This window comes from Hemiscyllium ocellatum, chromosome 32 (assembly GCF_020745735.1).
Source record: "Hemiscyllium ocellatum isolate sHemOce1 chromosome 32, sHemOce1.pat.X.cur, whole genome shotgun sequence".
Taxonomy (NCBI): Eukaryota; Metazoa; Chordata; class Chondrichthyes; order Orectolobiformes; family Hemiscylliidae; genus Hemiscyllium; species Hemiscyllium ocellatum.
This window is the reverse complement of record NC_083432.1, coordinates 16,290,294-16,317,242: the sequence shown is the minus strand read 5'-3', so window position 1 is coordinate 16,317,242 and position 26,949 is coordinate 16,290,294. Positions and strand designations below refer to the sequence as shown.

The 26,949-nt window shown below is 46.4% G+C and overlaps 1 protein-coding gene across 9 annotated transcripts in view; it reads right to left on the bottom strand.

Moving 5' to 3' along the window:
- The window catches only part of svild (supervillin d), a 227,065-nt gene that overhangs the window by 97,399 nt on the left and 102,717 nt on the right, over positions 1-26,949 (bottom strand). For all 9 annotated transcript variants that reach the window (XM_060848960.1, XM_060848963.1, XM_060848961.1 and 6 more), the window contains 4 exons: positions 25,614-25,860; positions 8,806-9,301; positions 5,676-5,904; positions 1,662-1,791 (listed from right to left, as the gene is read on the bottom strand). In XM_060848960.1, coding sequence (XP_060704943.1) covers positions 1,662-1,791; positions 5,676-5,904; positions 8,806-9,301; positions 25,614-25,860 — 1,102 coding nt within the window. The remainder of the gene's footprint in view (positions 1-1,661; positions 1,792-5,675; positions 5,905-8,805; positions 9,302-25,613; positions 25,861-26,949) is intronic.

Sequence of the window (26,949 nt, the reverse complement as noted above, 5' to 3'; positions counted from 1 at the left end):
TGTCCTTTTGGCCAATCCCAGAGACCACACTTCCAGAATGTCCTCTGCCCTAAACCCTGTGTGCCCTCTACCTTGTTCCCTGTGTGGCCTCTGCCCTCTACCCTGTGTACCCTCAGCCCTGAGTGCTCTCTTCCCTGAAATCTGCATGCCCTCTGCCCTCTACCCTGCTCTCTCCTGCATGTTTCCTCAACAATAATGGAATTCTTGAATTAAACTTTCATTTTCGTTTGTCAGCTACCCAGGAGCTTTGTGTTGATGATGAATCGTGATCAGATTCCAAACAAGGAAGACTGAGGCAATGATTCAAAGTTTAAGCACTGGTTTTCGCCAGCTATTTCACTCTCATGAGAAGGACAATTTTGACAGTCTTCAAAAGGAACCCACCTGGGAGGGAAGTTCGCAGTTTGTGACGTGTCTGCATACTGCAGTTGTCTGGATGCTTTGCTTCAAATAGAATCAGGATTGATGAATAGATTTGTTTGATACATGAGCATCAAAAATTTGAATACTTTGCTAAGTTTAATCCTTATCAATTGTTCCTTTCCAGGCCGACGGAAACAGAAGCCAAAATGTAATACCTCTGCCAGCTGACATCAATCAGTTAACTCAGCACAGACCTGGGATCAGACTAGGAGCGGTCTTGGAGTTCACAACTCAGCAGTTCACTGCTTTAAAAAGCTGAGCTATCGGTTGACTTGGGCTTAACGCATTAATACTGCAGTCACAATTTGAAAGAGGCAAACTCCATTATTTAACATTTTCTGAATTTTACAAGCTCTGGTTTCTGGTAAATATTGCACGTCATAAAATCAATGACTTAATTACAGAATCTCTAGATACACACAGACATAAACACAAATACACACACAGAATAACATTTTAAACATTAACAATAGATACACATTGTGAAATCAATGATTTAATTAGAGAATTTGTCTACTTCTACACAGACACACATGCAAGCAGTGATATTTTAAACAATAACAATTGATACACATTATAAAATGAATGATTTAATCACAGAATCTGTACACACACACACACACACACACACACTTTTAATCATTGACAAGAAGAAATCATAAATGTCTTTCACTCCTGTGCAACACTCTCAGACATTGAGTTGTAAGGGTTTGGAATGCACCACCAGAGAGTCACTCAAAAGGGAGCGAGCAGGTTATTTTGAAAAGTAATATTATCCTTGGTTAGAGGGAAGAAAGAGGAGCATGGCATGGAGTGAGACGTTCATTCAGAGAGCCGGTGCAGACATGGTGGACTGAATGACCTGCATCTACACTGTAACCATTCTATGATTTTGTAACTGCTGGGAAAATAAACTTGACTGAGATATAAATTTAAACAAGGGATATCAGCAGGGTGGTCTTACTAACTAGGTTCTGTGATATATTTGGGTTGATACGTAATTTCTTCTACAGTTCCTGTCAATAGAAGATTAATTATAAAGATCCTGATTCAGTTCTTCTGCTATTTATGAATCACATTATAGAGTGTTTCACTGACCAGTAAAATCTGCTGGTACCTCCAAGCCCAAGTTTCATTTCCTTATGAATATTCCTCAAGAAAGCAGGGGATTGGCTCTACATTATCAGCATGACTGAGCACACTCACATTTCAACTCCAACCTGTCATCACTCTGTTACCTTTTTCTTCCAGGCACCTTCGGCTTGTTGGAGCTGACTGTAGCGTTCAGTCAGTGGGACATGAACATCACTCTGCCTCTTGTTCATTTTATTCTTCCACTGCGCCTCCCCGTCTTTCAGTTTCTGCAACCTGGTGTGGAGGACACAATAATATTAACAGTGACTTCTGTTCATCTGTAATGCAATATAAAATGTTCCAAGGTGTTTGCAGGGGAGCACAAAAAATTCTGATACAAAGCCAGATGAGGAGATATTAGCAAATGTAGCCAAAAATGTATTCAGAGGGGTAGGTTTAAGGAGCATTTTATGCTGAGTTTGCATAGGACAGTGCTTGGACCTCAGCTGGAGTATTCTATACAGTTCTGGGCACTACACTTCAGGGAAGATGTGAACACATTGGATATGGTGCAGAGGAGGTGTATAAGAATGTTTCCAGGGTTGAGAAACCTCAGTCATAAAGGTAGATTGGAGACATTAGGTCTGTTTTCATTGGACAAGGAGAAGACTAAGATGAATTTGGGAGGTGTTGGCTGAGTGGTATTATCACTGACCTATTAACCCAGAGACCCAGACAACATTCAGCGGATCGGAGTTCAAATCCCACCACAGCAGATGGTGGGATTTTAATTCAGTGAAAATCTGGAATTAAGAATCTAATGATGACCATAAATCCATTGTTGATCGTCAGGGGAAAAGAAACCCATCTTGTTCACTAATTTCCTTTTCGGAACGAAACTGCCTTCCTTGTCTGGCTGACATGTGACTCCAGACCCACAGCAATGTGGTTGACTCTTAACTGCCCTCTGGGATGGGTATTAAATACTGGCCTAGCCAGTGATGGCATCAAGGAGGAAAAAGTGAGGTCTGAAGATGCTGGAGATCAGAGCTGAAAATGTTTTGCTGGAAAAGCGCAGCAGGTCAGGCAGCATCCAAGGAGCAGGAAATTCGACGTTTCGTGCATAAGCCCTTCATCAGGAATGAGGAGAGGGTGCCAGGCAGGCTAAGATAAAAGGTAGGGAGGAGGGACTTGGGGGAGGGGCGATGGAGATGTGATAAGTGGAAGGAGGTCAAGGTGAGGGTGATAGGCTGGAGTGGGGTGGGGGCGGAGAGGCCAGGAAGAAGATTGCAGGTTAGGAGGGCGGTGCTGAGTTCAAGGGAATCGACTGAGACAAGGTGGGGGGAGGGGAAATGAGTAAACTGGAGAAATCTGAGTTCATCCCTTTTGGTTGGAGGGTTCCCAGGCGGAAGATGAGGCGCTCTTCCTCCAACCGTCGTATTGTTATGTTCTGGCGATGGAGGAGTCCAAGGACCTGCATATCCTTGGTGGAGTGGGAGTGAGAGTTAAAGTGTTGAGCCACGGGGTGGTTGGGTTGGTTGGTCCGGGTGTCCCAGAGGTGTTCCCTGAAGCGTTCCGCAAATGGGCGACCCGTCTCCCCAATATAGAGGAGGCCACATCGGGTGCAGCGGATGCAATAGATGTTGTGTGTGGAGGTGCAGGTGAATTTGTGGCAGATATGGAAGGATCCCTTGGGGCCTTGGAGAGAGGTAAGGGAGGAGGTGTGGGCGTAAGTTTTGCATTTCCTGCGGTTACAGAGAAAGGCGCCGGGAGTGGAGGTTGGGTTGGTGGGGGGTGTGGACCTGGCGAGGGAGTCACGGAGGGAGTGGTCTTTTCGGAACGCTGATAGGGGAGGGGAGGGGAAATATATCCCTGCTGGTGGGGCCTGTTTGGAGGTGGCGGAAATGACGGTGGACGATACGCTGTATACGGAGGTTGGTGGGGTGGTAGGTGAGAACCAGTGGGGTTCTGTCCTGGTGGCGGTTGGAGGGGCAGGGCTCAAGGGCGGAGGAGTGGGAAGTGGAGGAGATGCGGTGGAGGGCATCGTCGATCACGTCTGGGGGGAATCTGCGGTCTTTGAAGAAGGAGGCCATCTGGTCTGTATGGTATTGGAACTGGTCCTCCTGGGAGCAGATGCGGCAGAGACGAAGGAATTGGGAATATGGGATGGCGTTTTTACAGGGGGCAAGGTGGGAGGAGGTGTAGTCTAGGTAGCTGTGGGAGTCAGTCGGTTTAAAGTAGATGTCTGTGTTGAGTTGGTCGCACGAGATAGAAATGGAAAGGTCTAGGAAGGGGAGGGAGGAGTCTGAGACGGTCCAGGTGAATTTGAGGTCGGGGTGGAAGGTGTTGGTAAAGTGGATGAACTGTTCAGCGCCGATACAGTCATTGATATAGCGGACGAAAAGGTGGGGGGTGGTGCCAGTGTAGTTGCGGAAGATGGACTGTTCCACATATCCTACGAAGAGACAGGCATAGCTGGGGCCCATGCGGGTGCCCATGGCAACTCCTTTAGTTTGGAGGAAGTGGGAGGATTGGAAAGAGAAGTTGTTCAGGGTGATGGCATCATCCCATGAAAGAATAAAAAAAATTAAAACAAGTTTTTAAAATCGTCAGGGGACAGCATAGACAGGGATAAACTGTTCCCCCTCATACAAGGATCAAGATGAGAGGGCACAGATAAAATGAGACATCAGAAAAAGACCTTATTGTCACATTGAGTAGTTAGGCACAGCCTGGAAATATGGTGAACTGGGGTATTCACAGAGGGCATTCGATTATTAGTTGAACAGAAACAGTAGGAAAAGGCAGGAGAATTGCACAGAGAGCCAGTGTAGACATAGTAGGCTACCGTATATTGCAACAGTTCTGTTATGTGTGAGTTTGAAGGAGAATAGGGAGAGGGAGAGTTTAGGAAGAGAATTCCAGATCATGGAGTACTAGCAGCTGAAGGCACAGCCACCGGTGATGAGGGGGAGGGGGATGGAGGCGGGGGAGGGGATGGGGGTGTAAATGGAGATGCTCAGGAAGCCAGTTATTAGAGGAAGACAGATATCTTGGGGAATTATGCAGCCAGATGAGGTTACAGAGATAGGGAGGGTTGAAATATGGAGGGATTTGATGAGTGAATTGAGATTTGGTATGAATTAGGAGATGATGCCAAGATTACAGAAGGTAGAAGTTGAAGCCCAGCTAGATGTACATTTGAATGATCTCAGGTTGAGTTAATAACAGCATGTAGATTGGAGTGGTGCTGGAAAAGCAGAGCAGGTCAGGCAGCATCCGAGGAGCAGGAAAATCAATGTTTCGGGCAAAAGCCCTTCATCAGGAATAGAGGCAGGGTGCCTGCAGAGTGGAGAGATAAATGAGAGAGGGGTAGGGGTGGGGAGGGATCCTGTAGCAGAGAGGTTGAGACTGAGATAATATTAGGTGGTGTTCCTGAGGGTGAAATAGAATTGTACATACAGTTGTAGAAATCAGTCAATGATTCAGTGAGGAACAAAGTGGAAATAGAAACGGACTCACACTCGTTTCTTGCTAATGAGAATCTCTAACACGTAAAGCAGCCATTTTACATGAAGCAAAACAAATGTTTCCACACTGTAAGTAATCTAATCTAATCTAAATGAGAACAGCATCTGAAAATAATTTCGTGAATCTGTTTGTTCATGTTTGGGAAGATATAAGCTGGCGAGTGACATAGTGGACGTTAGCTGCTGATGGGTGTTAAATTTTTTTTACATTCATGATTTGATGTTCACTGATGTCACTGTAAGGTATCTTGTGCAGTAGAAAGGCTCAGGGCTGTACCTGAAGGAAAGGCTGGGCTGATTAAACCAATGTGGTCTCACTATTCTCTGGCACACAGGAACTACATTTGCTCAGTTGCCCCGTTGAAGGTAACTGTCCATCATTGCTGCCAATTTCCTGTTGTATAAGTCTCACCTATATGAGATTTGGTTAGGAAGAGAACCACCCTCAGCAGTGCTACCTCTCACAGTTAAGCAGCATGCTACTGTTCTGACTTATATCAAACATGGCTGAATGGACAAGAAGTACAGGAATTCTCTGGTCTATTTGACCAAACCAGTCAGAGATAGACAAATAAATGGAGGAGAAGAAAGCAGGAAGGATTGCAGTGAACCTGAAAGGTAGGGAAGATTTCTTCTCAATCACTGTACCTGTCCTTGACAGATGTTCCTACGTTAATTGGAGTTAGGGATTGCTCCACATTGTCGTCATCAAGTAACTGTTTCAGGTAACCCTCGCCTTGCTCTTTGTCCTGCGATGTGCAGAGGTTATCAGCTGGTTGCCACTGCGGAAGGGAACAGTTGTCTTTCTGGTGCCATGGTGGTGAGGAAGGCGGTGTTGAGAAATTGTCCTGTTCTGGCTCTTTGGATCCTTCAGTGTCTGAATTAATGGAACAGAAAATACGTTCAAACTAACCTATCATCAAAAGGAGTAACAACACTTACACTGGTTCTAACCGCACTAACTGGAAATATCAAAGCTCCACATTTACTATTACAATTAGATTTCAAATTAAATCTTGCCTTGCAAATATTTTGGGTTTCCCCCATTAACTTGTCACCAGGGAGTGAGATCTAGACGGTGAGCACAGGCAAATCTAGTTTTCGTCCCCAGCCAAGTATTTCACAACAGCAATCACTAAGTCAGCACCATTAACAGAAGCCCAGACTGACTTTCCATTTCTCTAGTCTTGAATTCTTAAGAAAATGATGAAGCGTCATTTTAATTCAGCCATCCAGAATGACCTTAATGTCCTGCCTTTGCTGTACCTACTTCTTATTTTAGATGATGTCAGTTTTTTTTCACCTCCACTATCTGGCAGTTCATTTTCACAGCTTAATCATTTTCTTTGTGAAGGAATTCTTTACAGCGGTCCTAAGTTAGACCGTTACAGGTGTGATCCTTTGTCTTACCCTAGCAACCTAAAATAATGATTTGCTTTTTCATTCCAGTTACTACCTTAAATACCAATTAACGAGCTTTATTGCTTCAAATAAATTCAGTTTTCAGGTGCTCCCTTTTTAGCTTGGCAAATTATATTTTCATTGATTTCTCCTCATAACTTAAAGTTTTGATACTCAGAAACATTCCTTTCTCTTGAAATGTTTTCTCATTTTTCAGAGACTAAAACTTGAGGCACAACAACCATACGATCCATTTACTGATTTATTTTTGATGGGCAGTGAGTGCCACTGGCAATGCCCACATTTATTGCCCTTGAACTGAGTACTTTAACCTGGCCATGTCCAGAGGGCAGTTAAGAGTCAATCACATTGCTGTGGGTCTGGAGTCACATGCAAGCCCAATCAGGGCAAGATGACAGATTTCACGAAGGATAGTAGCAAAACAAGATGGGCTTTTACAAACAATGAGTGGTTACGTGGTCACCATTAGTCTAATTTTTATTATATTCAGATGTATTAACTGAATTCAAATTTCACTATCTGCTCTGCTGGGATATGCCTTCACGGTTTTAGCCCAGACCTCTGGATCACTAGTCCAGTGATAATACCAATCGACCACCCCCTTCAAACGGTCTTATATTCTACTGCTTTAGTACACGAGTGTTGCCATTCTTGAATGTTGCTCCGCACTGACTGACTTCATTACTTGGCCTCTCTCAGCTTCATGACCAACTTCAGGAATGTGTATGGAGATTCTCTTCCTTCCATTCCTATGTTGCAATGTTTACTTTGCATGCACTGAAAATGCAATGAAAAAGTATGGCCTTGTCAACTAATGAATACGGTTTCCCCTTTCTTCACTCATTGTTGGCAGAATGTTATGGACCAGTGAGAACCGAAGTAGAAAATCCCTGCCAATATCGCCACTGAATGAATTCAATAGGGTAGCTTGTTAATAATTCCTGACACTTGATTGTGATGCATTTCAAGAGATTGTGGAACTGACTCACGTGCGAGTATGACGATGTTTCAGTTATTGGTAGAAGGTTGTCAATGGTTAACTACAAATCCACAATCCATAGGCCATGGTCAGCCCTGGAATGAGGCTAAAGTTGTCGAAGGCTAGTGGCAGATTGTCTGAGATTTTTTTTAATACCACTGCATTCATTTTGCAGAGATTGATGCCCAGACATCAGTCCTCCACAAGTGTGTTCAGATTTTTAGAGTCGGATTCCAATCTTGTCCCATCAACATCTTATGAGGCCCTTGATTCCTGGAACCTAGGCTGTTTCTTATTATGGAGGGAAGCCAATAAACACTGTGCATGGAGAGTCAACTTCAGTCAGAATAAAGCCACCTGTAAAATCTCAGTGCGCTAAATCAGCAACCCATGGCCCCGATAAAAGGACAAAGGCAGTGATTGTAATGAGGTCAGCCTGTGGACTTCATGGAATATGAGTTCCCTGATTGGGGCTGTTAATCTGGGGTTCAGTCTGGGACCCCCAACTGACAGATATAAAGAGGACTGTCAGAGGTTCTGTTCACTCAGAGCTGTCTCTGAGGAAGCTGACCCAGTGTCAAATACTATGCATGTGTAAATAAAGGGTGAGGTGGTGACAGGATACTGGCCTCTGTGGAGTTATTTCAGCAGGATGTAGATTGAAATATTGCCATTTCTGAGATCCCCCTCAAGTCACACCCCACCCAATTCCTTGGTTATTTATCATTATTCCTTCATTGTCAAACTCTGGAACTCTATCTAACAGCATTATGGAAAAGTGTTCAGCGCATGGACAGCAGACATTTCATAAGGTTGTTCACCACCTTCTCAAGGATGGGCAATAAAAACTGGCCTTGCCACATTCTGAGGGAGAATTAAGAAGCACTTATTGCATATAAGGAAAATAATTAGAGGACTTTTAAAAATTCATTTACAGGATAAGGGCATCTCAGGCTAGACCAGCATTTATTACCCATCCCTAATTGCACACAGGGTAGTTAAGAGTCATCCACATTGCTGTGGGTCTGGAGTCACATATAGGTCAGACCAGGGAAGGACAGTAGCTTCCTTCCGTAAAGGGCATGAGGGAATCAGATGGATTTTTCCCCACAATCAGCAGTGGATTCATGGTCATCATTGCACACTTAATTCTAGATATTTATTGAATTCAAATTCCACCATTTGCTGTGGTGGGATTTGAACCAGGGCCCCCAGAACATTATCTGAATCTCTGGGTTACAGAGCAGCAGTAATACCACTAGACCATTGCTTCCTCTCATGATCCAAGCAATGTAGCTAATATTAAGGATAAATTGCATGACAAGCAAAGCTCAACATTAGGATTTTAAAGAAATGAGCGATAAGCATTATATTTACCTGCTGTTTCTCTGTGGTCACCCTTTTGTACTTCACTGGAGTTTGGTTTGTCTGAAGTATCACTCTCAGTTGGTCTCACTTCATTTCCACTCTTGTCCGGCCCCTGGGTTACGTCTGCCATTTCTGTGCTGTACTCTTCAACCAAGACACTTGGAATAGAGTTGCTCTCCGCTATTATACCAGCTGCACTGCTCGCCTCAGATCTCCTGGGCTGTTCCTGCAGGATGTGACTCTCAGCATCATTGTTATTCTCCTCGCTGACACCCTGTGTTTTCAATATTCCTTTGATTTCCTTCGGTGCCTCCCCACTTCCCAGAGTCTCTGTCTTTCTGCTGCCCTCAGAGCTGGGGATTGATGCAGCTGACATTACCTCCAGCTTCACAATCTCCTCCCGCGCTGGGGGCAAACCTAAACCATCCAACGCTGTCTTCCCAACAGAAGGCTGTCCTGACAAGTTGGCCAGAAGGTGATGCCGTTGCTCTGGTAAATCCTGGAGCTGAAAGTGTGATACATATTTTAATTACTGATACACACAAGCTTTTCAGTGATTTGTTAATGGGGATGAAAGCCGACAATCTCAGCCTTTAATACGCAACCATTTGAAAATGATTAACTCGATTGGCTTAGTTTGCATCTGGCGGAGGTTGAGGAGAGCAAGATGACCTCAAGAGAGAACTAAATAGTTTTTTCAGGGTTTCAGCTTTTGAATTGAGACCTGAAATTCAGGTCAAATCCAGAGGAAACATTAGGTGTTATCTTGACAGCTAAGAATGGATTTGCTAAGATCTTGATAGATGTGATAGTTATTTTTAATTCTGCAGCCCCTTCTCATGTTTGCTTGAAACCCACCCAGTTTTTAGTATTTAACAAAGGTCTACTAGGGTCAAACAGCTGAACTGTTTCCATAGAATCCCTGCAGTGCAAAGAGGCCATTCAGCTCACTGAGTCCACACCGACCCTCTGAACAGCATCACTCCTAGACTCACCCCCATACCCTATCCCTGCATTTCCCATGGCTAGCCCACCTAACCTGCACATCCTCTGACTGTTGGAGGAAACCAGAGCACCCAGAGAGAACTCAAACTGACACAGGGAGGACATGCAAACTCCACACAGACAGTTGCCAGGGGATGGAAATGAACTCAGGTCCTTGGAGCTGTGAGGCAGCAGTGCTAACCACAGGCATCGCACTGCTCGGTAATTTTAGTGAGGCTGGCAACCTCCGATTTTGCAGGTTTAACTGTGGTCAGCTGGTCTTGCCACGCATCAGAACATGGAAGATTGCTTTGAGGAGATGTTTACAGCACTGCTTGTGGGCTTAAAGGAAGAGAGAACTTTCCCATGTCTCCCCTGAAATCCTCTCCACAATCCGATATCCCCCACATGGAAAGACCCCAAGATCAGGCATCCGAGACGATATCCCCAATAAAGCTTTGCCTCACTCCACGCTGGGGCTTCCCATTTGAAACCTTTCCCCCCCGTCATCTACTTTACCTGCCCCTGATAATACTTGGGCCACTTTATCTGATGCAGAACATGAGCAACGCCCTTCACAATGTAGAGGGTAGTGATCCAACAGAAATTCTTGAATTTTGGCATGCCAACATCCCTAATCGTGCCAGCAGGGAGTTAGACCACTTGCAGCTAATCGGATGTGGGTTCGTGTTTTTGTTTTCCTGCGAACAGCATCGATGAGATCCCGTGAAAACTGGAGCCCTCAGCATCAGTGGTGCAGACTGTGTTGACTTCGAGTTGTCAGGTGCCACAGATGGCAAGTGGCAATAAGAGGCCGACACAAGTTCAAAACAATGGCATACTCACCAATGAAGAATTCAGAAGGAAAGTAGGAATGACAGCAACCTGGGTCCACTGATCAGAGTGCAAATACAGTAAGGTTCTGCTTGAGAGAGTCTGGATTAGCAGCAACTGAACTAACTGGCTATGATTCTGACCATTGATGAGTGCAGTGCTTGGAAAAAATTAGTAAACAATTCACAGTTCTATCAGAGCTGTATTTGCAGGAAACATTCTGTACAATCTGCAACCACATTAGCAATTCTAACAACCCAATCCAAACTTCCTTATAAGAATTTTAAATTTCCTCCAGCTCTCTGTGCTCTGTCCCCTCACTCTACCTGCACTGATTCAGTCCAAAGTAAAACACTGTTGCAATCAGAAATGCCTCGAAGACTACCTTCTGCAATTGGTTCATGGAAAGTACACTTGTGATTCTCTTACTGGACAGTGTCCACTTTCCCCTCCCTGAACTGAAAAAGACTTCTATGAACACAATATTTTACCTGGCAGCTCAGCTGAGAAATATTAAACCTGGATCCAAGTGAAGCCAGCAGCGTAATGTGTCAATCGACCACAGAGCTTAAACATGCACACCAGCTAAACACTTAACTCATTATGTACTTTATTTCTCCCAGATTGTCAGGCAAGCTGTATTGAGAATGTTAAGCATTTCCTGCCTATACACCAACATCATTAGCAAATGTCTAAATGTGCAGCCTTGGATCAGTTGGTAGCCTCTTGCCTCAGGGATTAAAGGTTGGAAGTTCAAGGATTTTAACTCATCAAGTTAGTTAATACAATTGGGGAGTACACCACAATTTTGCATTAGGTAAAGAGATATATCCATTCCTGCATGTTACTGATGAATGAAAGCTACCAGAACTGGAGAGAGCTTTTAGTTCCGAGAAATTATATTTGCCTTTCATGAGCCAGGATTCCATGGGTAGCAAATAAAATCTGACCCTGCACATGTTTAACTTCTTTACAAAGTTCATCCTGGGGAGTCTGATCACTTTAAAATTATCTAATAGTAACATCAACATGTTCCTTATTAGTTGAGCAGTTTATATCAAACTGAATGATCTAAGCTTTTGAAATCAGCTATTTGTTTAAAGACAAATGATCAGGCTCCTACCTGGAAGAGAACACTGCAGTCCTTTACAAATTCCAATATTTCTCTAAGTCGTTGTTTAGACTTGAAGTTAAATTTGTGATCCAGTGCCAATTCCTCACACCTGACTTTTCTTGTTACAGCGAACAAAAATGATTCATTGCAGCAAAACAGTTTTTTTTAAAGCTCTATGCCCCACCCTGTTCCAATTTATTTCACATGAGTAATGTCCAGACAGAGGCAATATTTCAACATTTAAAGGCAGGATTTATTTATGACTGAATGTTTGTATAACCAGAAAATGAAGCACCACGCAACAAATAGACCGTTCAAATTCTGACCTCCTCATTACACAGAAACACTCTCTCAGACCAAGCAACCCCTCCTGAAATCCCTTTAAAACCAGCACCAGATTATCCTAGACACATTACATGCCTGTTATCCTGTCCAAAAGTCCACTTCTCTATCCTAAATCCCACTGCCCCCATCTCAAACCCAAACACCCCATCCCAAACCCTGCTGCCCCTACACCAAACCCCACTGTCCCCAGCCCAAACCCCACTGCTCCCATCCCAAATCCACCCACCCTACATCCCAAAACCCACTGCCCACATCCCAACCCTACTCTCCCATCCCAAACTCCACTCACTCCTATCCCAAACCCCACTCACCTCTATCTCAAACCCCACTCACCCCCATCCCAAACCCACTCACCTCTATCCCAAACTCCACTCACCCCCATCCTAAGCCCCACTGCCCCCATCCTAAACCACACTCACCTCATCCCAAACTCCACTCACCCCATCCCAAACCCCACTTACCCCATCCCAAACTCAACTCACCCACATCCAAAACTCCACTCACTCCCATCCCAAACCCCACTCACCTGCATTCTAAACCCCACTCACTCCCATCCCAAGCCCCACTGCCTCCATCCTAAGCCACATTCACCCCATCCCAAACTCCACTCACCCCTATCCCAAACCCCACTCACCTCTATCCCAAACTCCACTCACTCCCATCCCAAACCCCATACACCTCTATCCCAAACTCTACTCACCCCCATCCCAAACCCCACTCACCTCTATCCCAAACTCTACTCACCCCCATCCCAAACCCCACTCACTCCCATCCCAAACCCCACTCAACCCCATCCCAAACCCCACTCACCCCCATCCCAAAGCCCACTCACTCCCATCCCAACCCCACTCACCCCCATCCTAAACTCCACGCACCTCCATCCTAAACCACACTCACACTCATCCCAAACTCCACTTACCCCATCCTGAACCCCACTCAACACCATCTCAAACCCCACTCACCCCATCCCTAACCCCATAAGACCTCTATCCCAAACCCTACTCACCCTCATTCCAACCTCCACTCACCCACATCCAAAACCCCACTCATTCCCATCCCAAACCCCACTCACCCGCATTCCAAACCCCACTCACTCCCATCCCAAGCCCCACAGCCCCCATCCTAAACCACACTCACCCCTATCCCAGACCCCACTCACCCCATCCCAAACTCAATTCACCCCCATGCCAAACCCCACTCACCCCTATCCCAAACCCCATTCAACCCATCCCAAACCCCACTCACCACTATCCCAAACCACACTCACCCCCATTCCAAACCCCACTCACCCCCATCCCAAACCCGACTCACCTCTATCTCAAACCCCACTCACACACATCCCAAACTCCACTCACCCACATCCAAAACCCCACTCACTCCCATCCCAAACCCCACTCACCCACATTCCAATCCCCACTCACTCCCATCCCAAGCCCCACTGCCCCATCCTAAACCACACTCACCCCTATCCCAAACTCCACTCACCCCGATCCAAAACCCCACTCACCTTTATCCCAAACTGCACTCACCCCCAACCCAAGCCCCACTGCCCCCATCCTAAATCACACTCACCCCATCCCAAACTCCACTCACCCCTATCCCAAACCCCACTCACTCCCATCTCAAACCCCACTCACCCCATCCCTAACCCCATAAGACCTCTATCCCAAACCCCACTCACCCTCATTCCAACCTCCACTCACCCACATCCAAAACTCCACTCATTCCCATCCCAAACCCCACTCACCCGCATTCCAAACCCCACTCACTCCTATCCCAAGCCCCACAGCCCCCATCCTAAACCCCACTCACCTCTATCCCAAAACCCACTCACTCCAATCCGAAACCTCACTCACCCCATCCCATATCCCACTCACCCCCATCCCTAACCTCAATCACACCCATCCCAAACCCCACTCATCTCTATCCCAAACCCCACTCACCCCCATCCCTAACCCCTCTCACCCCCATCCCAAACCCCACTCACCTCTATCCTAAACCCCACTCACCCTTCTCCCAAACCCCACTCACACCCATCCCTAACCTCAATCATACCCATCCCAAACCCCACTCACCCCTATCCCAAACCCCACTCACCCCCATCCCAAACCCCACTCACCTCTATCCCAAACCCCACTCACCCGATCCTAAACTCCACTCACCCACATCCAAAACCCGACACACCTTCATCCCAAACCCCACTCACCCGCATTCCAAACCCCACTCACTCCCATCCCAAGCCCCACAGCCCCCATCCTAAACCACACTCACCCCTATCCCAGACCCCACTCACCCCATCCCAAACCCCACTCACCTCTATCCCAAACCTCACTTACACCCATCCCAAAACCTCACTCACCTCCATCCCAAACTCCACTCACCCACATCCAAAACCCCACTCACTCCCATCCCAAGCCCCACTGTCCCCATCCTAAACCACACTCACCCCATTCTCAACTCCACTCACTCCCATCCCAAACCCCACTCACCTCTATCCCAAACTCCACTCACCCCATCCCAAGCCCCACTGCCCCCATCTTAAACCACACTCACCCCTATCCCAAACCCCACTCACCCCCATCCCAAACTCCACTCACCCCTATCTCAAACCCCACTCACTCCCATCTCAAACCCCACTCACCCCATCCCTAACCCCATAAGACCTCTATCCCAAACCCTACTCACCCTCATTCCAACCTCCACTCACCCACATCCAAAACCCCACTCATTCCCATCCCAAACCCCACTCACCCGCATTCCAAACCCCACTCACTCCCATCCCAAGCCCCACAGCCCCCATCCTAAACCACACTCACCCCTATCCCAGACCCCACTCACCCCATCCCAAACCCCACTCACCTCTATCCCAAACCCCACTCACCCGATCCTAAACTCCACTCACCCACATCCCAAACTCCACTCACCCCCATCCCAAACCCCACTCACTCCCATTCCAAACCCCACTCACCTCTAAGCCAAACCCCATTAACTCCCATCTCAAACCCCACTCACCCCTATCCCAAACTCCACTCACCCCCATCCCAAACCCCACTCACCCCCATCCCTAACCCCATTCACCTCTATCCCAAACCACACTCACCCCCATTCCAAACTCCACTCACCCACATCAAAAACCCCACTCACCCGCATTCCAAACCTTACTCACTCCCATCCCAAGCCCCACTGCCCCATCCTAAACCACACTCACTCCTATCCAAAACTCCACTCACCCCCATCCCAAACCCCACTCACCTCTATCCCAATCTCCAATCACCCCCATCCCAAATCCCACTCACTCCCATCCCAAGCCCCACTGCCCCCATCCTAAACCACACTCACTCCCATTCCAAACTCCATTCACACCCATCCCAAACCCCACTCACCCCTATCGCAAACCCCATTACCCGTAAATCAAACCCTATTCACGCCTATCCCAAACCCCACTCAAACCCATTCCATATCCCACTTACCCCCATCGCAAACCCCACTCACTCCCATCCCACGCCCCACTGCCCCCATCCTAAACCACACTCACTCCCATTCCAAACTCCACTCACACCCATCCCAAACCCCACTCATTCCCATCCCAAACCCCAGTCACTCCCATCCCAACCCCACTCACCCCATCCCAACCCCACTCACCCCCATCACAAGCCCCACTCACCCCCATCCCAAACCCCACTCACCCCATCCCAAACTCCACTCACCCCCAACCTAAAACCCACTGCCCCATCCCAATCTCCACCACATAATCCCAAACCCCACTCACCCACAGCCCAAACCCCACTCAACCCATCCCAAGCCCCACTACCCCCAAATCAAACCCCATTCACCCCATCCCAAACCCCACTCACCCCCATCCCAAACCCCACTCACCCCATCCCAAAACCCACTCACCTCTATCCCAAACCCCACTCACTCCAATCCCAAACCTCACTCACCCCATCCCATATCCCACTCACCCCCATCCCAAACCCCACTCACCCCATCCCAAACCCCTCTCACCCCCATCCCAAACCCCACTCACCTCTATCCTAAACCCCACTCACCCTTCTCCCAAACCCCACTCACACCCATCCCAAACCCCACTCACCCCTAATCCAAACCCCACTCACTCCCATCTCAAATCCCACTCACTCCATCCCTAACCCCATAAGACCTCTATCCCAAACCCCACTCACCCTCATTCCAACCTCCACTCACCCACATCCAAAACCCCACTCACTCCCATCCCAAACCCCACTCACCCGCATTCCAAACCCCACTCACTCCCATCCCAAGCCCCACAGCCCCCATCCTAAACCACACTCACCCCCATCCCAAACTCCACTCACCCCTATCCCAGACCCCACTCACCCCATCCCAAACCCCACTCACCTCTATCCCAAACCCCACTCACCTGATCCTAAACTCCACTCACCCACATCCAAAACCCTACTCACCCTCATCCCAAACCCCACTCACTTCCATCCCAAGCAGCATTGCCCCCATCCTAAACCATACTCACCCCTATCCCAAACTCCACTCACCCACATCCCAAACTCCACTCACCCCCATCCCAAACCCCACTCACTCCCGTTCCAAACCCCACTCACCTCTAAGCCAGACCCCACTGACTCCATTTCAAACCCTACTCACCCACAGCTCAAACCCCACTCACCCCATCCCAATCCCCACTGCCCCATCCCAATCCCAACCACATGATCCCAAATCCCACTCACCCACAGCCCAAACCCCACTCACCCCAATCCCAAACCCCACTTAGCTCCATCCCAAACCACACACACCCCCACCCCATATCTCACTGTCCCTATCCCAAACCCCACCTCCACAGCCCAAACCCCACTCACTCCCATCCCAGACCCCACTCAGCTCTATCCCAAACCACAGCACCCCCACCCCAAACCCCATTACCCGCATCCCAAACTCCACTCACCCACAGCCCAAACCCTACTCACCCCCAACACAAAACCCACTGCCCCATCCCAATCCCCACCTCATGATCCCAAACCCCACTCACTCCCAACCCAAACCCCACTCACCCCTATCCCTAACCCCACTCACCCCATCCCAAACTCCAGTCACCCACATCCAAAGCCCCACTCACATCCATCCCAAACCCCATTCACCACATCCCAAATCCCACTCACACACATTCCAAACCCCACTCACCCCCATCCCAAACCCCACTGCCCCCAGCCTAAACCACACTCACCCCTATCCCAAACTCCATTCACCCCCACCCCAAACCCCACCAACCCATGCAAAACCCCACTCACCCCATCCCAAGCCCCATGCCCCCAAACCAAACTCCATTCACCCTTATCCCAAAACCCATTAACCCTATTCCCAAGCTCCATTCACCCCTATCCTAAATCCCACTCAACTCCATCCCAAGCTCCACACACCCCATCCCAAACCCCACATCATGATCGCACACCCCACTCCCCCATCCCAAACCCCATGCCCCCCAACTCAAACCCCACATCGTGATCGCATGCCCCACTCCCCCATCCCAAACCCCACTCACCCTATCCCTAACTCCATTCACCCCATCCAGAACTCCACTCCCCATCCCAAACTCCACTCACCCCCAACCTAAACTCCTCATACTTCTATCCCAATCCCACTCACCCCATCCCAAACCCCAAGCAACTAAATCCCAAACCCCACCCACTCCCATCCCAAACCCCATTCACACCCATTCCAAACCCCACACCCAAATACCAAACCTCACCCATGGTTTCAAACCCCACTCCACTCTCCTAATCCTCACTCCCTCTAATCCCATACTCCACTCACTCATTCTAAATCCTATTTCCTTAAATCCAAATCTCCACTCCCTCTGCTCAAACCCCATTCCCCATCCCAATCATAGCCCCCATCCCAAATCTTACTCCCATCATTACAAACCCCATTCCTCCATTCTAAAACCCAGCACCCCATCCCGAACTCCACTCCCCATTCTAAAACCCAGCCCTCCATCCCAAACTCCACTCCCCATTCTGAACCCCATCACTCTATCCCAAGGTCCACTTCCCCATTCTAAAACACAACACTCTATCCCAAAACCCACTTCCCCATTCTAAAACCCAGCACCCCATCCCGAACTCCACTTCCCCATTCTAAATTCTGGATCAGTGGTGCTGGAAGAGCACAGCAGTTCAGGCAGCATCCAACAAGCAGCGAAATCGACGTTTCGGGCAAAAGCTTACCTTTTTCCTCATTCTAAAACCTAGCATTCTATCCCAAACTCCACTTCCCCATTCTGAACCCCAGCTCTCTATCCAAAGCTCCACTTCCCCATTCTAAAACCCAGCACTTCATCCCAAACTCCACTTTCCCATTCTAAAACCCAACACTCCATCCCCAACTCAACTCCCATTCTAAAACCCAGCATTCTATCCCAAACTCCAATTCCCCATTCTAAAACCCAACACTCCATCCCAAACTCCACTTCCCCATTCTAAAACCCAACACTCCATCCCAAACTCCACTTCCCCATTCTAAAGCCCAGCACACCATCCGAAACTCCACTTCCCCATTCTAAAACCCAACACTCCATCTCCAACTCAACTCCCATTCTAAACCCCAGCACTCCTTCCCAAACTCCACTTCCCTATTCTAAAACCCAGCACTCCTTCCCAAACTCCACTTCCCTCTTCTAAAACCCAGCACTCCATCCCAAACTCCACTCCCCATTCTAAATCCCAGCACTCCGTCCCAAACTCCACTTCCCCATTCTAAAACTTAGCCCTCCATCCCAAACTCCATTAGACATTCTAAATCCCAGCACTCCATCCCAAACTCCACTTCCCCATTCTAAAACCTAGCATTCTATCCCAAACTCCACTCCCCAATCTAAAACCCAGTACTCCATCCCAAACTCCATTTCCCCATTCTAAAACCCAGCACTCCCTCCCAAATGCCACTCCCCATTCTAAACCCCAGCACTCAATCTCAAACTCCACTCCCTATTCTAAAACCCGGCACTCCGTCCCAAACTCCACTTCCCCATTCTAAAACTTAGCCCTCCATCCCAAACTCCATTAGACATTCTAAATCCCAGCACTCCGTCCCAAACTCCACTTTCCCATTCTAAAACCTAGCATTCTATCCCAAACTCCACTCCCCAATCTAAAACCCAGTACTCCATCCCAAACTCCATTTCCCCATTCTAAAACCCAGCACTCCCTCCCAAATGCCACTCCCCATTCTAAACCCCAGCACTCAATCTCAAACTCCACTTCCCCATTCTAAGCCCCAGCACTCCATCCCAAACTCCACTCCCCATTCTAAAACCCAGCCCTCCATCCCAAATGCCACTCCCCAATTCTAAAACCCAGTATTCTATCCCAAACTCCATTTCCCCATTCTAAACCCCAGCACTCAATCCCAAACTCCACTCCCTATTCTAAAACCCGGCACTCCATCCCAAACTCCACTCCCTATTCTAAAACCCGGCACTCAATCCTAAACTCCACTTTTCATCCCAAATCCTACTCCTTCCAACTCAAGCCCCCAATCACCCAACCTAAATCTCATTTCACTATTTCAAACCACACTCCACTTTTCTAAACCCCATTCCATCCTCTCATCGCCATTCCCCTCTCATCTCAAAACACATTCCTTCTAATACAATATCACTCCCCATCCCAAACTCAATATCCCCCATCCCAAAATTCACCCCTGCTTTCTGAGTCACACTCCCCATTCCTCAGGTTATGGTATTAAAATTTTCATTTCACGGTCTTGTCTCTTTCAGTTCTGCACCCTCACCTCATTGTATGTACCAAGTCACTCTGCCTGTCCTGAGTCTGACTAACTGCATGGTTTCAGCCTGTCTTATCCTGGTCCATCCTGTCCTATCCTGCTCCATCCTGTCCTATCATATCCCACACCACCCCCACCTGTTTGCTCTTTACTCCACTCAGTAATGGCCACCTCACTTTCTGCAATTCTTTCCTTGCCACACTCTCTGCCTTGAAAAGTATCCGCAAACCTTCATTTCTGACTAGGTTAATGTCAGCCTTTCCTCAACTGAGACTTGGTGTTGTGAGAATCTGAGGGCTGATCATCATTTAATGGTAGTATAAGAAGGATATCCTGCATGTATTGATAATGTAATTTCAAAATTCTTGGAAATGAAAGATTCTGAAGTGATAGTATGTGGGTATAATTGAGGACACTGTATCATCCCCAAGAAAAGAAAGATTATCTGGGGAGGGATTAGACAACCATGGCTGGCAAAGGAAGTCAGGAAATGTATTAAAGAAAAAGAGAGATCCTATAAAGTGGCTAAGAACAGTGGGAAATCAGAAGATTGGGGAGGATACAAAAACAAACAGAGGATAACAAAGAGTGTAATAAGAAATGAGAGGATCAAATATGAAGGTAGGCTAGCCAGTAATATTAGAAATGATAGTAAAAGTTTCTTTCAGTACATAAGAAACAAACGACAGGCAAAAGTAGACATTGGGCCACTTCAAACAGATGCAGGAAGCCTAGTGATGGGAGATAAGGAAATAGCAGGAGAACTTAACAAGTACTTTGCGTCAGTTTTCACAGTGGAAGACATGAGTAATATCCCAACAATTAAAGGGAGTCAAGGGGCTGAGTTGAGTATGGTTGCCATTACGAAAGACATAGTGCTAGAAAAGTTACAAAGTCTTAAAATTGATAAATCTCCTGGCCCCGATGGGATACACCCTAGAGTTCTGAGAGAGCTGGCTGTGGAAATAGCGGAGACATTGGTTGAGATCTTTCAAGAGTCACTGGAGTCAGGGAAAGTCCCGGATGATTGGAAGATGGCTGTTGTAACCCCCTTGTTCAAGAAAGGATCAAGACAAAAGATGGAAAATTATAGGCCAATTAGTTTAACCTCGGTTGTTGGTAAGATTCTAGAATCCATCATTAAGGATGAGGTTTCTAAATTCTTGGAAGAGCAGAGTCTGATTAGAACAAGTCAACATGGATTTAGTAAGGGGAGGTCATGCCTGACAAACCTGTTGCAATTCTTTGAAGAGGTGACAAGTAGGTTAGACCAGGGAAACCCAGTGGATGTGGTCTATCTAGACTTTCAAAAGGCCTTTGATAAGGTACCACACGGGAGGCTGCTGAGCAAGGTGAGGGCCCATGGTGTTCGAGGTGAGCTGCTGGGATGGATTGAGGATTGGCTGTCTGACAGAAAGCAGAGAGTTGGGATAAAAGGTTCTTTTTCAGAATGGCAGCCGGTGACTAGCGGTGTCCCGCAGGGTTCAGTGTTGGGGCTATAGCTATTCGCATTATATATTAATGATTTGGATGAGGGGACTGGGGGCATTCTAGCGAAGTTTGCAGATGATACGATGTTAGGTGGACAGGCAGGTAGTACTGAGGAAGTGGGGAGGCTACAGAAGGATCTATACAGGTTGGGAGAGTGGTCCAGGAAATGGCTGATGGAATTTAACGTGAGCAAGTGCGAGGTCTTGCACTTTGGCAAAAAGAATAAAAGCATAGACTACTTTCTAAATGGTGAGAAAATTAGTAAAGCCAGAGTACAAAGGGATCTGGGAGTGCTAGTCGAGGATTCTCTAAAGGTAAACATGCAGGTTGAGTCCGTGATTAAAAAAGCAAATGCAATGTTGTCTCTTATCTCAAGAGGGTTGGAATATAAAAGCAGAGATGTGCTACTGAGACTTTATAAAGCTCTGGTTAGGCCCCATTTGGAGTACTGTGTCCAGTTTTGGTCCCCACACCTCAGGAAGGACATACTGGCACTGGAACGTGTCCAGCGGAGATTCACACGGATGATCCCTGGAATGGCAGGTCTAACATACGAGGAACGGCTGAGGATCCTGGGATTGTATTCATTGGAGTTTAGAAGATTAAGGGGAGACTTAATAGAGACGTACAAGATAATACATGGCTTGGAAAAGGTGGACGCTAGGAAATTGTTTCCATTAGGCGAGGAAACTAGGACCCGTGGACACAGCCTCAGAATTAGAGGGGGACAATTCAGAACAGAAATGCGGAGACATTTCTTCAGCCAGAGGGTGGTGGGTCTGTGGAATTCATTCCCACAGAGTGCAGTGGAGGCCGGGACGCTAAATATCTTCAAGGCCGAGATTGATAGATTCTTGTTGTCTTGAGGAATTAAGGGCTACGGGGAGAACGCTGGTAAGTGGAGTTGAAATGCCCATCACCCATGATTGAATGGCAGAGTGGACTCGATGGGCCGAATGGCCTTACTTCCACTCCTATGTCTTATGGTCTTATGGTCTTATTGTCCTTTTAGCTATACTGTTTTTATTCAGATTTCTCAAGTACAGGACAGATGTTATTAAAAAGGGTGCAGCAAAGGATGTTGCTGGGAATGGAGTGTTTGAGTCATAATGACAGGTTGGATAAGCTGGGACTTTTTTCTCTGGAGTGTAAGAGGTTGAGGGGTGACCTTATAGAGGTTTATAAAATCGTGAGGGTATGGATAGGGCGAATAGCCAAGGTCTTTTCCCCAGGGTAGGGAAGTCCAAAACTAGAAGGTGTGGATTTAAGGTGAGAGTCGAAAGATTTAAAGGGGACCTGAGCGGCAACTTTTTCACACAGAGTGTGGTGCGGGTATGGAACAAAATGCCAGAGGAAGTGGTGGAAGCGAGTACATCTGCGACATTTAAAAGACACTTGGATGAGTACATGAATGGGAAAGATTTGCGGAATATGGGACAAATATAATCAAATGGAACTAATTTGGTCTGGGAAACTTGGTTGGCATGGATGAGTAGGTCCAAAGGGTCTGTTTCCATGCTGTCTGACTCTATGACACTATTCTGTATTTATAACATAATTTATTGCACCCTCAATGTCCCAAAACATTTCATTGTCAATTCATCATTTTAAAGTGAAATTGCCTCAATAAAAGAGGCAGCACAGTGGTCAGTGGTTAGTACAGCAGCCTCACTGCACTAGAGACCTGGGTTCGATTCCAACCTCAGGCAACTATCTATGTGGAGTTTGCACATTCTCCATGTGTCTGTGCGGGTTTCGTCTGATTCCCTCCCACAATCCAAAGATGTGCACCTTAGGTAGATTGGTTATGCTAAGTTGCGTGCAGCATCTAGACATATGCAGGCTAGGTGGATTAACCATGGGGAATGCAGGGTTACAGGGATAGGGTAAAGGGGTGGGTCCAGGTGGGATGCTCTTGGAGGTTGGTGTGGACTGGATGGGCCAAAGGGCCAGTTTCCACAGTCTAGGGATTCTATAACAATGCAGAATCAACTAGTGCACAGGAAGATCACATAAGCAGTAAAGGAACAAATGACCAGTGATGGTGTTCCTGGTGGTATGATTATGAGAGGCATATTGACCTGAACATTGGCACAACTCTCCTCCAAAAATCATCTAAAGAGATCCTTTACAGGCAGTAGGAGTCTGTAATAGTCCGTCAGTACTACATTAGTTGTATCAGTCTAGGGTGAGTGCTCATACTCCAGTGGGCTTTGGACCTTCAATCTGTTGAGTTAAATGCCAGCAACTGTGCCATGTTGACACTGGATATATTTTTAAACATGAGCACAGCCTGATTCGCCAGAACCACATTTTGTTAAAATGCGTACTGACAATGAGGTTGAAGCATTTGGAATTTTGTACCCTGACTTGGTTAAGTTGAATGAATTTATATTTTTAACTTGCTTTGTGACGTGCTCTTTCCTATATTACCAAATGGTCACTGTCTATTTGTTCCAGTTAAATAAACCAAAATTACAAACTGGCAATGGGCCATTCTCAAGAGTTTGCAGTTCCCAATCTCACTGCAGTCTCTATGGTTTACCACAACAACGTATTAGTGAGTTCCCCTCAGAGACACTGTGTAAATATCTTGCAAACAAGTGTTGATTAAAGGACAGCTTGCTCAATTGAAAGCACGGCAATTCTTTTACAGATAGATTTTCCAATCAATTTAGTATTTCACACTAATATCTTTTCTTTCCCCCTCTAACACATGGACCTATGCAGGAGTTTAATTCCACACGGGATGGCAATGCTACAATCCATGCTCATTGAGTGTAACCCTGTATGGCGCCAGTAGGCTATTTGACAATTGAGTGCATCACAGGTTAACACTCATTTCACTCTCATTCAATGCCCATGCATTTTTCAGTTGGAATCATTAGATAGTAAGTTTCAAGAGGAATATTGGCTATTTTTTCCCTCTCTGTACAAAGTAGTTAGCCATATTACCCCTCACGACATTTATAGAATTTCTACACTGTGAACGCAGGCCATTTGGCCGTTCAAGTCCACCCCGACCCTCAAAGAACATCTCATCCAGACCCACCCTCATCCCTTTAACCCTGCATTTCCCATGGCTAACCCACTAGCCTGCACATTCCTGGCTGGACACAATGGGCAAATTAGCATAGCCAATCCACCTAACCTGCACATTATTGTACTGTGGGAAGAAATTGGAGCATCCGGAGGAAACCCATACAGACACAGGGAGAATGTGCAAACCCCAACAGACAGTCCCAAGGGTGGGATCGAGCCAAGGTCCCTGGTGCTGTGAGGCTAGCCACTGAGCCACTGTGCTGCCACACAACTAGCATAAATTAGAGATTAGGTTTGCAGAGTCTTCATGCCTCAGTGAACATGTTAGACTGGACAATCAACTGCAATGTTTAAAATCTTAGGTGTACGGGTGCATGTATCACAAAGGCTAATGTGCATGTAGAGCAATTAATTAGAAAGCTAACAGAATGTTACTGTTCATTGCGAGGGGAATTGTTTACAGTGTGCAGGATTGCTATCCTTATTTGCGGAAGGATGCAACTTGTTTGGAAGCAGTTTAGTGAAGGATTATTCGACTACCTGGAATAGCTACGATGTTTGGAGACGGGAGGGTTGGTTTATGAGGAAGGGTTAAACCAGTCAGGTTCATATCTGCTGGAGTACAGTACAGTCAATGACAATTTAATTAAAACATGTAACATGTGTTGTGGGGCTGCATATGGAGAGGGTATTATAAAGCAAAGAACTGAGAGCCTGAAACAAAAGCAGAGAAATGAATCTCTCTGTACAGAAAGATCCAAATGATGTCAGACATGCTGAGTCTCCCTATCACATCCTGTTGGAGATTCTAAAACCCAGATTCACTGTTTAAAATTAAGGAGACATCCATTTAGAGCAGAGATGAGCAGAAGTTCATTCTCAGATGAGTCTTCAGGACTCTCTTCCTCTGCAGTGGAAGCAGAGGGTTGGAATATTTTAAAGCAAGAGGCAGATTCTTGATCAGGGTGAAAGGTTATCAGCAGGAGTTGAGAATATTGTGTAATCAGACCAGCCAGGGTCTTATTGAATGGCACAGCAGGCTTCAGGGCCCGAATGGCCTACATCTGCTCCTAGTTTTATGATCAAATGCAAAACTTTCAAGGAAGGCCTTAAACCTTTCAGTAGACATTAATTATTGCACAAACAGTTGGGGATTATTTCACGTCATGGATCACAGGAAGGAAATTATTCTGCTTCGCTATCTTAGGAACATTGAAATAAAAATAATATTTACCAGCTGGACCTCACCGATGGTGACAGGTTGGGTGCGATACCGAGCCCCTTTCTGTCTGCGTCCATTACGTCCTTCCATTGCAGGCATCTTCTTTGGCATGGGCTGACACAGACTATTGAACAAGGCCATCTTCTGGTTCAGACTCAGCTTTGAATTCTCATCGCCTCTCTCTTCTACCTCCTGTTCAACTGCACTGCTCTTTTTTCCATCTGCATCTTGCTCCTTTGGTGGCTGTGCCTTAGGGATGCTAACAGAGGAGTTTTTGTCAGTTGGAGGAGAAGTTGAACAATGTGAAGAAAAATATTCTTCAAATTTAATCCTTTCCTTCACTTGGGAGAAGCTGGTTGTCTTTTGGGTTAGGAACAATATTGGACCATTCATCCCCTTGACCCTACTTCATCACTCAACTAGCTTTGGTTTGGTCTTCATTTGGACTTCATTCTTTATGCTTTTTCTCCATCTTCCTTGCAACATGTGGAGTAGAACTGTATAATGTGTACCAAATACATACATGCCAAGGTTCAAATAAAGTTAACATATTTCTCTGGTTTTCATATTGAGAATTAAATATCAGTGCTTTTGTTCTTTTGTTTACAAACTTGTTAACCTGTGCATTACTTATACTGATTGGTGAATCTCTACCCCGAGATCCCTTCGCTTCTCCGCGTCACTTAGGCATTCTTTTCCAAGGACTATTATGTCTGCTAATTCCTTCTACCAAAGTACCTAACTTGCATTTATTTGTTTAATGTTCAATTACCAAATACATGGCCATTCTACTCATTTAAAAATGTTTTCTTTAATTTGTTCCAGCCCTCCTGAGTATTAACTACATCCTACAATTTGCTATCAACCATAAATGGACATATATCTGTTGGGCCTCTCATTACTATTAGCCATGAAGTGACACCTTCTGGAAAACTCTTGCTTCCAGTCGCTCATTAGAATGGAATTGTGTTTGGATGCGATGCTACCCATGATCAAATTACCTCCCAATATCTACTATTCCAAGCCACATTTGAAAATAAAGGCTGACAAGGTCTCAGAGGGCAATACTGGAGCAATGTCACTTGACAATTGAGTTGTTTAAATTAATCAAAGGATTTGATTGGATAGATAAGGAGAAAATCTTTCATCTTGTGGGAGATCATCGATGTAAAAGAAAATGTAAAGTTAAAATGAGAGGTCAGCCATTCAAGAGCAAAATCAGGCAGCATATTTTAGGAAATTAGGAACAGGAGCTGGCCTTTTAACATGATTTTATTGAATAGGAATGGTATTTGATAGATCTATTGGAGTTTTTTTGGTTTTGGCTAGTTGGGATGCTGAGGGGGAG